Source organism: Paroedura picta, chromosome 17 (genome assembly GCF_049243985.1).
Source record: "Paroedura picta isolate Pp20150507F chromosome 17, Ppicta_v3.0, whole genome shotgun sequence".
NCBI classification, from domain to species: Eukaryota; Metazoa; Chordata; class Lepidosauria; order Squamata; family Gekkonidae; genus Paroedura; species Paroedura picta.
In genome coordinates, this window is record NC_135385.1 from 17,878,161 (window position 1) to 17,890,444 (window position 12,284).

Here is a 12,284-nt window from a genome sequence, read left to right on the forward strand (position 1 = left end):
GGTTATGTATGGAGCAAGAAAAAGGCCAAGCTTGAGAAGAGGAAAATGGAATTTTAATGGGTAATGAAGAGAGGGCAGAAGTGCTCAGTTCCTACTGCGCCTCTTACAAAGGAAACTGTGCTCAACCTGAGAAAAAGAGAGAACACCTATGAAGAAAGGGACCTGATGCCTAGGAAAGTCATAGGGGTGGTATGTAAGCACCTTGCTTCTTTAAGACCGTTTATGCACTGGAGGTTTCATGCTGTGCTGCAGGCTGTAGTTTTAGTCGTGGCAGGGTGCCCCACCTTTTCCTGCACCCACATGGGGGAGCATTTGGCTTGGTGCACCTCATCCGCCTCCTGTTTGTGCTCCTGCACAAGAGCTGGGGCAGTGAAGTTCCCAGTGCATAAACGGTCTAAATGAAACCAAGTCCTTAGGGCCAGATGAACGGAATCCAAGGGTATTAAAGGGATTTGCTGGTGTGATTTCAGAGACTCTGTCATTTGTTTTAAAGAATTCTTGGAGAATAGTGGCAGGCAGATATCCCCATATTTCCTTGAGAGTGAGAAGGGAATCCAGGTAACAGCTGACACACTAGCTTGATGTCTGTACCTGGAAAGGTTCAAAACAGAACTGAAACATAAATCAAAATTCCAGGTGATCTTGAGAGGCTGGAAAACCGAGCTAAAATGAACACAACAAATTTCAACAGATAAATGTAAAGTTCTGCTTTTAGCTAGTAAAAATCAAATGCGTAATTACAGGATGGGGAAGACTTGTCTTGGGGGTAGCACACATGAATCTAGGGGTCTTAGTAGATTATACACTGAATATGAGTCAGCAGTGTGATGCAGCAGCTAAAAAGGCAAATGTGATTTGCTCTGCATCAGCAGAAGTATAATATCTGGATCACGCAAAATGACAGTATAATGCTCTCAATTTCAAATATTTGGGGCGAGAAAATATTCTTTGTCTCCAACCCTGAGGCAATCTCTACACCTCCTGTATAAAGTTCCTCCTTCCCAGGCCTCCCAGTGCCATAATGCAGAACTATTCCCCTCCCCCCCCCCGCCCCGATTTAATGTCCTTAACAGTATAACCCTAATAACTCTTGGCTGGGAGTAAGCCCCATTGAATAAAGCTGAGTAGGATTCCGAGTTGGCCAGCTTATGATGGCAGTATTTGGGCTTAGGTTGCAGTTACAGACCTTCAGAATCCCACAACCCTAAAACCATCAGTGCAGGTGAGATCTGGGAACTGGGTAAGCAGGTAAATAACGATTACTACCTTCCACAGAATGAGTGCTCAAAATAACTACTAACCCCTAGCTCTGTGTACACTAGAGGGGGGGGGGGCTAGGGATGCCGGCTCTCCTCAGGGCCAAACTACAAGTGATGGGGCCATCATGTGGCCAGTTACATCATTTAAAAAGCATTGGTAGTTCTTTAATATTTGCCATGAGAGCCTGATCCAGAGTGGACATGTGGATGCCCCTGTACCTTTTCACAAACAAACCTGGGCTGTTTTGGCACTTGAAATATATGCAATAGAACAACAGCTCTTGGGGCTCTCATCCACCCAATTCAGATTGTAGCCTCAGTTTTTAAAGACCTACAAATACTGTTAAAATGGTGGTCATGGACAACCTATGCTTGCTGTTGCTTCAGTCTGGGCCTCACTCTTGACCTTTATGAAGCAGTAGAAGAAGGTTTTATTCATGATGGCATTCAATTAATTCCAGTTCTTCTGCCTAGTGGCAGTTTTAAATTAGATAAATAAATGAACCATTATATTTAAAGTAAAGGTAAAGGTATCCCCTGTGCAAGCACCGAGTCATGTCTGACCCTTGGGGTGACACCCTCTAGCGTTTTCATGGCAGACTCAATACGGGGTGGTTTGCCAGTACCTTCCCCAGTCATGACCGTTTACCCCCCAGCAGCAAGCTGGGTACTCATTTTACCGACCTCGGAAGGATGGAAGGCTGAGTCAACCTTGAGCCGGCTGCTGGGATCGAACTCCCAACCTCATGGGCAAAGCTTTCAGGCAGCTGCCTTACCACTCTGCGCCACAAGAGGCTCTCCATTATATTTAGGAGAACGTAATTACTGTTCATGAATTTTGCTAGGCCGGGGTGATGCAGAATGGAGCCCAATTATTTCAGTTTAAGCAAATAATCTTAGAATCATAGAGTTGGAAGGGATCTCCTGGGTCATCTAGTCCAACCCCCTGCACTGTGCAGGACACTCACATCCCAATCGCTCATCTACTGTCACCTGCCACCCCCTTGGAATCTTCACAGAATCAGCCTCTCCATCAGGTGGCTATCCAGCCTCTGTTTAAAACTCTTGCCAAACTGCAGAGGTAACCCAAAGCCAAAATAAAGTCCACAACAGTCAGTCATTGTATCTGCAGAAGCGTGTGTATTAACTAAGTTAATAAAAGTTAGCTGGCCTTAAAGGTGCCGCCGGACTCTAAATTTGGTCACTCCTGAGGTTACGCCAAGATTGCACACCAGTAGTTAACAGTTTGCAAATGACTGAGGATGTGACAATGGTGCATTTACGCGAAGACTTAATCTGCTGCTGCAAAGAAAAAAAAACACAGAAAAAATATTAATTACAAGCTGGAAGACTCCTATTCAGAACTCAAAACCCCAATATTTTTAAAGCTATGAAGCTGTCGGCGAACGATTTTCATAGAATCCTAGAGTTGGAAGGGGCCACACAGGCCATCTAGTCCAACCCCCTGCTCAACACAGGTTCATAGAATCCTAGAGTTGGAAGTGGCCATAGAGGCCATCTAGTCCAACCCCCTGCTCAATACAGGTTCATAGAATCCTAGAGTTAGAAGGGGCCGTAGAGGCCATCTAGTCCAACCCGCTGCTCAACGCAGGTTCATAGAATCATAGAGTTGGAAGGGGCCACACAGGCCATCTAGTCCAACCCCCTGCTCAACGCAGGATCAGCCCAGAGCATCCTAAAGCACCCAAGAAAAGTGTGTCTCCAACCCTTGCTTGAAGCCTGCCAGTGAAGACAGCCATTTTCTGACGCCGACTTGCAATTGGAGGGGGGGAGGGGGATTGCTTTTTGGGCGCTGGATTCAGCCGGCAGCCTGCCAGCTTGCCCGGGCACAGAAAAAGCATCGAGCCCAAGCCGTCTGGCCGAGGAACCTATTCCAGTTTGGCTAAATCCAGCTTTGCAGGAGGCAATGCAAGCGAGGACCCACTGCGGGGCCCTACCCGGGGGGGGGAGGCTGAAGAGCCCCGAGTTCGAATCCTCCCCTCCTCCACCAGGGACTCCCATCCCGCAGCCGCCTCGCGCGCCACGCCGAAGGGGAGCCCGCGGAGGGAGGAGGCACTTCCGGGTGAGGCGAGTTTTGCTTCCGGGTCTCCGCCGGCCACTTCCGGGACCGGGATGCTGGGCTGGGGAGCGGCTGTTTCTTGGGACTCTCGCGGGGAGGCTTTGCCGGGCTGCTGAGCGCCATGAGCGGTGAGTGTCGGGGATGCTGGTGCTGGTGCTGCTGGCCCGGAGGCCTTCCCTGTGCCCTGTGCAAAGGGCACTCTGCACACGCTCAGGAGCCCGCTTCTCGCCGCTCACCCCCCCTCCCCCCCAAAGCTACTCTGAGGTTTTAGGAATGGGGGTTGAGTTAGGGGGAGGCTGCAGACCAGGGGGAGTCCAACTGCGGCCCTCCAGAGGACCATGGACTACCGTTCCCATGAGCCCCTGCCAGCTTTTTGCTGGAGGCCCCTTCCCACTCTGGTTCTATGAATAAACTAGGAAGTATTTTTTTTTGCTCTGGTCAATTAACAAAGGAGATGGAAAGCAGCTGTGTTTTGCTGTCACGGGCCATGGCTGTGCTTTAGGGTAGGGGTAATCAACCTGTGGTCCTCCAGATGTCCGTGGGCTACAATTCCCATGAGCCCCTGCCAGCGTTCACTGGCAGGGGCTCCTGGGAATTGCAGTCCATGGACATCTGGAGGACCACAGGTTGACTACCCCTGAGCTATATGAATGAAACTTAGAATTGCAGGGGAAATCTTGGACAGCCCTATGTCCTCACCCTACCGATACCCAACCTGTGGACCCCCATCGCTAACGCTGGCAGGGGCTCATGGGAATTGTAGTCCACAGACATCTGGAGGACCACAGGTTGACTACTCCTGAGCTATATGAATGAAACTTAGAATTGCAGGGGAAAGCTTGGACAGCCCTATGTCCTCACCCTACCGATACCCAACCTGTGGACCCCCTATCACTAACGCTGGCGGGGGCTCATGGGAATTGTAGTCCACAGACATCTGGAGGACCACAGGTTGACTACCCCTGGTCTAAGGGACTGAGCATGCTTGTTATCCTCGTGCTGTTGAGGACTTAAACAGTTCCGCAGGGCCTGCAAAAGGGAGCTCTTCCACCAGACATTTGGTTGAGGTCGACCGAAACTAAATAACATCTAGTGGGCCCCGAACCTCCCTCCTTTGAACCCATGTGACAGATCTGGCCAACTGTGGGCCTGTTAGATTGCTCACCACGTGGAAGGTTATTTTCCCTGTTTATTGTTATTTTTGTTGTAACCTTTCATTCATTATCATCAGTGAGTTTGGTGTATTGTTCTGTTACGTTCTATGTGAACTGCCCCTGAGCCTTAGAGGAGGGCGATATACAAATGTAATAAGTAAAAATCAAGAGTTGGAGAAACCAGGCCTGTGGGCCTGGTAGTCTTCTAGATGGTAAAACTTTGAACAGAGATTGTGTAATAGTCCCTATCCCTTACTGTGATTTCTTGTTGGCCCCCTGCTTGATATAGAGGCTTATGGATGCTTTCTTGACTTCTAGGGCCTCAGAACAATGTTGATAGAAGGCAGTTTCTGCTGCAGAGGTTATTGGATGCAGTGAAACAGGTAAGAACCAATAGCTCCTTACATCTTGAAAACCTTCCTAGTCATAATTGGAGCTCTCATGTCAGGGAATAATTAGGAGCAATTGTTGTTGTTGTTCCTGGTTTTGTACATGCATCCGTCCCTGTTTGTTCTGAAAAATAAATATGCTTGTTCTTTGGCCGTAGTCTTTTCTGTAAGTAGCAACAATGTGCATTCCCCTGTTTAACTTTGCAAATCATTTAGCAAATCATTTCCTGTGAATGCTTTTTGTTTGGGTGGAGATGTGTGGGGCTGGAGTCAGTCATTCAGCAGGACTTTGCCATGGCACCCAGGGGTGGTGGCACTCAGAAGGAAAGAGATACAGGAATCTCTGCTGCTTCTACCTTCTTAATCATGTCCTGCAAATAGATGATAGGGGTGTGCAGAATCAATGGCTTCCCCAATTTATGGCTGGCTAGCAAGCCGAGGGGTAAGGCAGCGACATGCAGTCTGAAAGCTCTGCCCATGAGGCTGGGAGTTCGATCCCAGCAGCCGGCTCAAGGTTGACTCAGCCTTCCATCCTTCCGAGGTCGGTAAAATGAGTACCCAGCTTGCTGGGGGGTAAACGGTAATGACTGGGGAAGGCACAGGCAAACCACCCCGTATTGAGTCTGCCATGAAAATGCTAGAGGGCGTCACCCCAAGCGTCAGACATGACCCGGTGCTTGCACAGGGGATACCTTTACCTTTTACCTTTAGTAAGCCGAGCCTAAATTTGTGGATTCCTGTGAATCAGTCATAGAATCATGGGATAGGAAGGGGCTGTACAGGCCATCTAGTCCAACCCCCTGCTCAATGCGGGACCAACCTAAAACATTTATGATAAGTATCTTGTCTAGCTGGTGCTGTAGTGTTTTGCCTTATGCAAGCAGGTTTTGTTTGCAACTGATAACGCCTTGCATCTTTGGGCTACTTTAAACGTTTTAATAAAACAGATCTGGCTTTGAGTAATGTTTTCCATTAAAAATGAAAGTTCTTCTGCTTGGTTTAATGGATGTGGTTGTGCTTATTGCAGTGCCAGATCAGATTTGGAGGAAGGAAAGAGATTGCTTCTGATTCAGATAGCAGGTAAGGCTTAGGAACTGTGTCTCTGTCACATGTCAGCCATAGAATAAATCAGGGGTAGTCAAACTGCGGCCCTCCAGATGCCAGCAATTGCTGGCAGGGGCTCCTGGGAATTGTAGTCCATGGACATCTGGAGGGCCGCAGTTTGACTACCTCTGGAATAAATCTTTATCTGTATGGTCAATGGGTGATTTGGTAGCCAAATTTGTGCGGGTGTGAGGGATGGAAGGGGGTTAGTTGTATGTCATACAGCGCCAAGATTATGGAATTCTCTTCCCCATTATAACCATCTGTCCCTTTCTGTCATTTTCTTCTGCCATATAAAGACTGGCGTTTTGTCTGGCATTCCCTCAGCCATCCCCGCAAATTTGGGATATTTTGTTTCGAATATATATATATATATTTTAGCTTTGGTTTGATAATGTTTTTGAATGTCTTTTTAGCTTCGCCTTCAAAAATACGCTTGATGGTATTTCTAGGGAGGCCTAGAAATACCATCAAAAATCCTGGCCTCCCTCCCTAAAGTGCCTAAAACATCAGCTAGTATCCCCCTGCTGATTACCAAGAATGCACTTTGGCTCAGCTTGCTGCTAAATGCTTCTGTGCAACTTTCAGACAGAAAAGATGTTTCTAGAAGAACAAGCATGGTTTCCAATGGGCCGGTTGATTTTGTCCCTGCCTGTTCTAATGAGCGAAGTGGGCATTGTTGGGCAGTATGCTGGGGCAACGCCTCTAAAGCCAACCTGGGCCTCAGGCAGGTCAATGTAAGGTCATGCGTTTAGATCCCAGTTGAGTCGACAGGAGCTGTGCTGCAGCTGTGCCAGTTTCCGAGGCTGTTGGTGGCGAAGCAGTGTACAGATCTTAATTTAAAAAGACAGGGAGCCGGATGGTGTGACTCCATTCCTCTTAACAGAGGCACTTTTCTCTGGCACAAAGAGTCGTAGAACAGTTCTGTACCATCCAGTGCATAATTCAGCTAAGTTCCTGCTCATTGTGAGTTGTGTGATGGTTACTGTCGGGCAGGGAGCTTTGCCACGGAAGCCGGGTGACCCCGGACTGGTCCCACGCTCCCAATTTGACCTACCCCGCAGGGTTGTTTGCGAAGATAAAAATGGGAGAAGGGGCGTGTGATTTTAAACCACCTTGGGTTGCCCATGTTGAGATTCAGTACTTTATACTTTGACTATATTGATTTCCCCCTTTTTAATGCTACCGTGAACCACTCCGAGCCCCACTTGGTAAGGCAGGAGGGTTTCTAAATTGAAATTATAAAGTAGATAGAAGTGGATAAAATAATAGAAAAAGAATGGCATCCATTCCTGGCGTCCTTGGAAGGTTTTAGAAGGTGAGGAGCTACCTGCAGACACCTTTAGCTTCCTCTGGTCGTACCTTGGCCCAGCCAGGACTTGGCTGGAGATATTTATATCACTGATGGGTGGGCGAAAGTGACTTCCGTTTGTGCTTTGACCGCCGTCTTCAGTGCAAACGATCTCCCAGGTTCACGGAGAATTTAGTATCTGGCTCTAGTTTCCAGCCTGGCTTCCATACCTCACCCCATTCCGTATGACGTTGCTTGTTCTTTTGCAGAGTGACATGCCTGTGTGCTCAGTTCGAATCCGTGCTCCAGCATGGCTTGAAGAGGACCCGGGGATTGGCCTTGACTGCAGCAGCAATTAAGCAGGCAGCGGGCTTCTCCAGTAAAACGGAAATGGGTAATTTGAGCGTCCGAAATACTTTGCTTATATTTAAAATGCCTTTTTTGGTTACTTTGGTGTGAAAACTTGGTAATGGATCTAATTTCGGCCATGCCAGTAACTGATATTGTAGCGTGTCTTTCTGCCTGTCCTATCCCATTTTGTAACTTTCCTGTGCTATGAGCATGAGGAGTTGGCAGCAAACAGGTTGCCCCCCCCCCTCTTTCTCCCTCTGGTGCTGTTTCTATGTTCCTTAGAGCAGGGGTAGTCAATCTGTGGTCCTCCAGATGTTCATGGACCACAATTCCCATGAACCCCTGCCAGCATTCGCTACCCCTGCCTTAGAGCTGTCCGACAAAGAAAGCATTACATGAGGCTTTTCCCCCAACAGTTATGGGGGAAAAGAAGAGCTGGTTTTTATACCCCACTTCTCACTACCCAAAGGACTCCCAGAGTGGCTTTACAGCTGCCTTCCCTTCCACTCCTCACAAGTAGGTGGGGCTGAGAGCTCTGACAGCACTGCTCTGTGAGAACAGCTCTAACAGGACTGTGACTAGCCCAAGATCACCCGTTTGTGCATGTGGAGGAGTAGCGGATCACACCCTGATCACCAGATTAGAAGCCACTGCTCTTAACCACTCTACCAAGTTGGGTTCAGCTTGTTTACTGATGTTACAGGTCTCAAACCATACTTTGTTGTTTCTTGTTTGCATCTTTATATAACTGGGTTAACATCATCACATCATATAAGCTAGTTTCTCTGGATCTACGGTGAATAGCCATTCTGCTGCAAGAAGGTCCAGCGGCAGGTTAGAGGTTCAACCAGCTGTAGCATTACTCTGTCTTAAAGGGATGATTTTAGATCTGAATATATGCCTCCTTTTCTCTCCCTGTCCCAGATCCTGTATTCTGGTATTACGTGAAAGAAATTCTTAACAGGCACGAGCTGCAGCGCTTTTACTCCTTGAAGAACATTACGACAGATGTGGGCAGAGGCCGTGCCTGGCTGCGTTGTGCATTGAATGAGCATTCCTTGGAGCGATATTTCCATATGCTGCTGGCAGATAAGGACCGGCTTAGGTACCTTCTGTGTCATGCTTTTCCCGATCAGTAAAGGAGTAATGGCAGGGAGGAGCCTGTTGAGGCAGGAGAAGTGGCAACAACAGACTGGAACGACGAATTTCATAGAATCATAGAATCATAGAGTTGGAAGGGGCCATACAGGCCATCTAGTCATAGAATCATAGAGTTGGAAGGGGCCATACAGGCCATCTAATCCAACCCCCTGCTCTACGCAGGATCAGCCCAAAGCATCCAAGAAAAGTTAATAACATTTATAGCCCAAGTGAGACTGAGTAATTGTACGGATTTCCTGTTCACACTACTGAAGAACTTACTGTCATGCTTGCTTCTAGCTTACACGTGGGTCCCCCTTCCCATTTCTCAGGCTCTTGAGGCCATCTGGCCTCCTGTCATACTTTGAATGTCACAGCTGCCCTTTCCTGCCTCCAGATGTCCAGCTGTAAGCCGTGCATCTTTGACGACAAGGTGGTGAATCCTGTAAGATCACAGGCCGTGAGAACAAATGGCACAGGGGTGGACCAAGAATGGTTTAATACATCTCATTAAATCCTTGGGTGATCATTGGGTGGGTGGGTGGGAAGGGTTATATTGTCCGGTTTTCCCCCCAAAACTAGCTGCTCCAGAACTTCCTGCACAGCTACATAATGGCTGAACTTTCAAGCTTCTGTTGGCTTTGGGGACGGAAGAGGTAGAAAGGCCAATTTTATACCGCTTCCCACTGGAGACTCTCAGCCCGCAGGACTGGAAAAACCTCCTTGGGGCGGGAAAACAGAGAAGATCCTCAACTTGCCTGCCTCTTTGCTGAAGACTGCTGGATGCAATTTGACATATATGTCGCCTCCTTCATTGGTTTAGTGCTACTTTTTCTTTTCTCTTTTTTGCACCCAGTGTCTTCTATGAAGACTGGTCTTTCATGATGGATGAAGAGCGCTCCAGTATGATCCCCACCATGGCAGCTGGTAAGCATTGCCTGACTGTACTGATGCCAATGGAATGGCCTTGAAATATAGGTGTGTCTTGTGGGATTTGTGTTCAGTAATGCCGACACACTTAAGCATGGCGGGCAGTGTTTTGTGTTTGGAGTTATGCCGCATCAGGGATCTCCCTTGCTTTATCTGCAGGTCTGAACCCAATTCTTTTTGCTATCAACATTGATAACAAGGATTTAAATGGACAGAGCAAAGGCGCTTCCGCGGTATCCCATCTTCTCAAGGAATCCACGCAGAACGTTACCTCGTTGTTGAAAGGATCAACCCAGGGGGTTAGCAGCCTCCTTCGGGAGATCACGGCGTCTTCTCCTGTTTCGATTCTGATCAGATCGGATCAAGACACGGACCTGTCACCAGTTTTTCCGAAGAGTGCTAGCGGTGGTGAGTACTACCAAGGTGCTTGGAGCATTTAAATGTGTCAAGGAGGTCAGTTTGAACACTCTTCTCAGGGCCCTGATCTCTTCAGGGAGCTCGTTCCACCAGGTGGGGGCCAGGACGGAAAAAGGTCTGGCCCTCGTTGAGGACCGATGTGCTTGTTTGGGGCCAGGGATCACCAGCCAGTTGGCAGTGGCAGAATTTGGGGGTATAGGCAGAGAGACGGCCTCTCAGGTGCGAGAAAGGCACCTGGATTTATGACAAGGGCTCTCTTTTGTGCACCGTTGTTCTTTGCCTTTCATGTTATTCCCCTCATCATAACCTTGGCCACGCACATTCTCAAGTGGTAATCCCATTTCCTCAAGCTGCTGAAGAACTGTTCCTGTAATAAAGGCACTTGTAGTCTCCTTTAGTGAAGGGAATCTGAAAACAAAAAAAACGTTCTTTTATCTTAACCTTGGGCTTAAACCACTTATCTGATGGTTTTGACGCCATTGATGTAACATGCAGTCATTGAAAGAAAATGACACTGTGACCAACGTCAGGCGTACAGAAGAACTGCGTTATGCTTGGCTGAGTTTGCGACTGTTAACGTTTCCTGCTTTATGGCATCTGCTCGGAGCTGTATAAGCTCCGTTTTGGGGATTTTTTTCTTAACCAGTGAATCATCGTTTCTTCATCTTTAACTCTTGTCTAATGTTCTTTCTTGATAGGATCAAAAGGGGCTAAATATTCCGCAAACTTCAAAACAATTTCCATTGTTAGCACTGTACAGCTTTTCACTTGTGCCAGGTTTTGCAGGCTGACCAAAGCAATCAAGTGTTCTAACATTTGTTGCTGTGGGGCTTTTGCTGGGCCCCCGGGAAGGCAGCCACTCCCTCTCTATGCCTTTTAGGTGGCTCAAGTGCCACCTCTTAGCTCCTGACCACCCCTTGCCGGCTTGCTTGAACCCTTATGCGCTGTGGCCTCTTTCTCTGTCCAGGTTGTTCTCTTGTTCCTTACTCCACTCTTCTGTGCTTCGCTCCTCCTTTCTTTCTCCTTCGTCCTTCTATCCTTTCTACCTCTCCGCTGTCCTCCAAGTCATCTGCCGTCCGCTCCTTCTGCACCCAACCTCGAGCTCTTTGCACTGCCTTCTTTCACTCTCCTGCCTCTGCTTCCCCCCCCCCCCCAAGGTCTCTTAGTGGCTGTATGATTGTGTGCCCTCACTTGTCTTTTTCTGTGATTGCAAAACATAGATACAGTCTATACCAGGGGTAGTGAAACTGCGGCACTCCAGATCTCCATGGACTACAATTCCCATGAGTCCCTGCCAGTGAATAGTAATCCATGGATATCTGGAGGGCTGCAGCCAATCAGGACTGAAACACAAAGTGAGAGCGCCTGCCTCAGCCAATCAAGACTGAGTAAGAAAGTGAGAGCTACAAACCTCAGCCAATTAGGACTGAGTCGGGAAGTGAGAGCACTTGCCTCAGCCAATCAGAACTGAGTCAGGAAGTGAGAGCACTTGCCTCAGCCAATCAGAACTGAGTCAGGAAGTGAGAGCACTTGCCTCAGCCAATCAGGACTGAGTCAGGAGGTGAGAGCACTTGCTTCAGCCAATCAGGACTGAGTCAGGAAGTGAGAGCACTTGCCTCAGCCAATCAGAACTGAGTCAGGAAGTGAGAGCACTTGCCTCAGCCAATCAGGACTGAGTCAGGAAGTGAGAGCACTTGCCTCAGCCAATCAGGACTGAGTCAGGAAATGACAGTGCTTGCCTCAGCCAATCAGGACTGAGTCAGGAAGTGAGAGCACTTGCCTCAGCCAATCAGGAAGTGAGAGCACCCGCCTCAGCCAATCAGGACTGAGTCAGGAAGTGAGATCACTTGCCTCAGCCAATCAGGACTGAGTCAGGAAGTGAGAACACCAGCCTCAGCCAATCAGGACTGAGTCAGGAAGTGAGAGCACTTGCTTCAGCCAATCAGGACTGAGTCGGGAAGTGAGAACATCAGCCTCAGCCAATCAGGACTGAGTCAGGAAGTGAGAGCACTTGCCTCAGCCAATCAGGAAGTGAGAGCACCCGCCTCAGCCAATCAGGACTGAGTCAGGAAGTGAGAGCACTTGCCTCAGCCAATCAGAACTGAGTCAGGAAGTGAGAGCACTTGCCTCAGCCAATCAGGACTGAGTCAGGAAGTGAGAGCACTTGCC

General features: G+C 48.4%; 1 protein-coding gene across 4 annotated transcripts in view; it reads left to right on the forward strand.

Annotated features, from left to right (window-relative positions):
• Window positions 1–3,373: 3,373 nt before the first annotated feature.
• SNX29 (sorting nexin 29) overlaps window positions 3,374–12,284 on the forward strand; it is a 154,446-nt gene continuing 145,535 nt past the window's right edge. For 3 of the 4 annotated variants that reach the window (XR_013227311.1, XR_013227310.1, XM_077316989.1), the window contains exons 1-7: window positions 3,374–3,467; window positions 4,812–4,876; window positions 5,910–5,962; window positions 7,547–7,671; window positions 8,553–8,733; window positions 9,625–9,695; window positions 9,858–10,106. Coding sequence is in view for 2 of the 4 variants with exons in the window: in XM_077316989.1 (XP_077173104.1) it covers window positions 3,461–3,467; window positions 4,812–4,876; window positions 5,910–5,962; window positions 7,547–7,671; window positions 8,553–8,733; window positions 9,625–9,695; window positions 9,858–10,106 (751 nt within the window). In the remaining 2 variants the exon portion in view is untranslated. The remainder of the gene's footprint in view (window positions 3,468–4,811; window positions 4,877–5,909; window positions 5,963–7,546; window positions 7,672–8,552; window positions 8,734–9,624; window positions 9,696–9,857; window positions 10,107–12,284) is intronic. The other variant, XM_077316990.1, reaches the window with a different exon arrangement.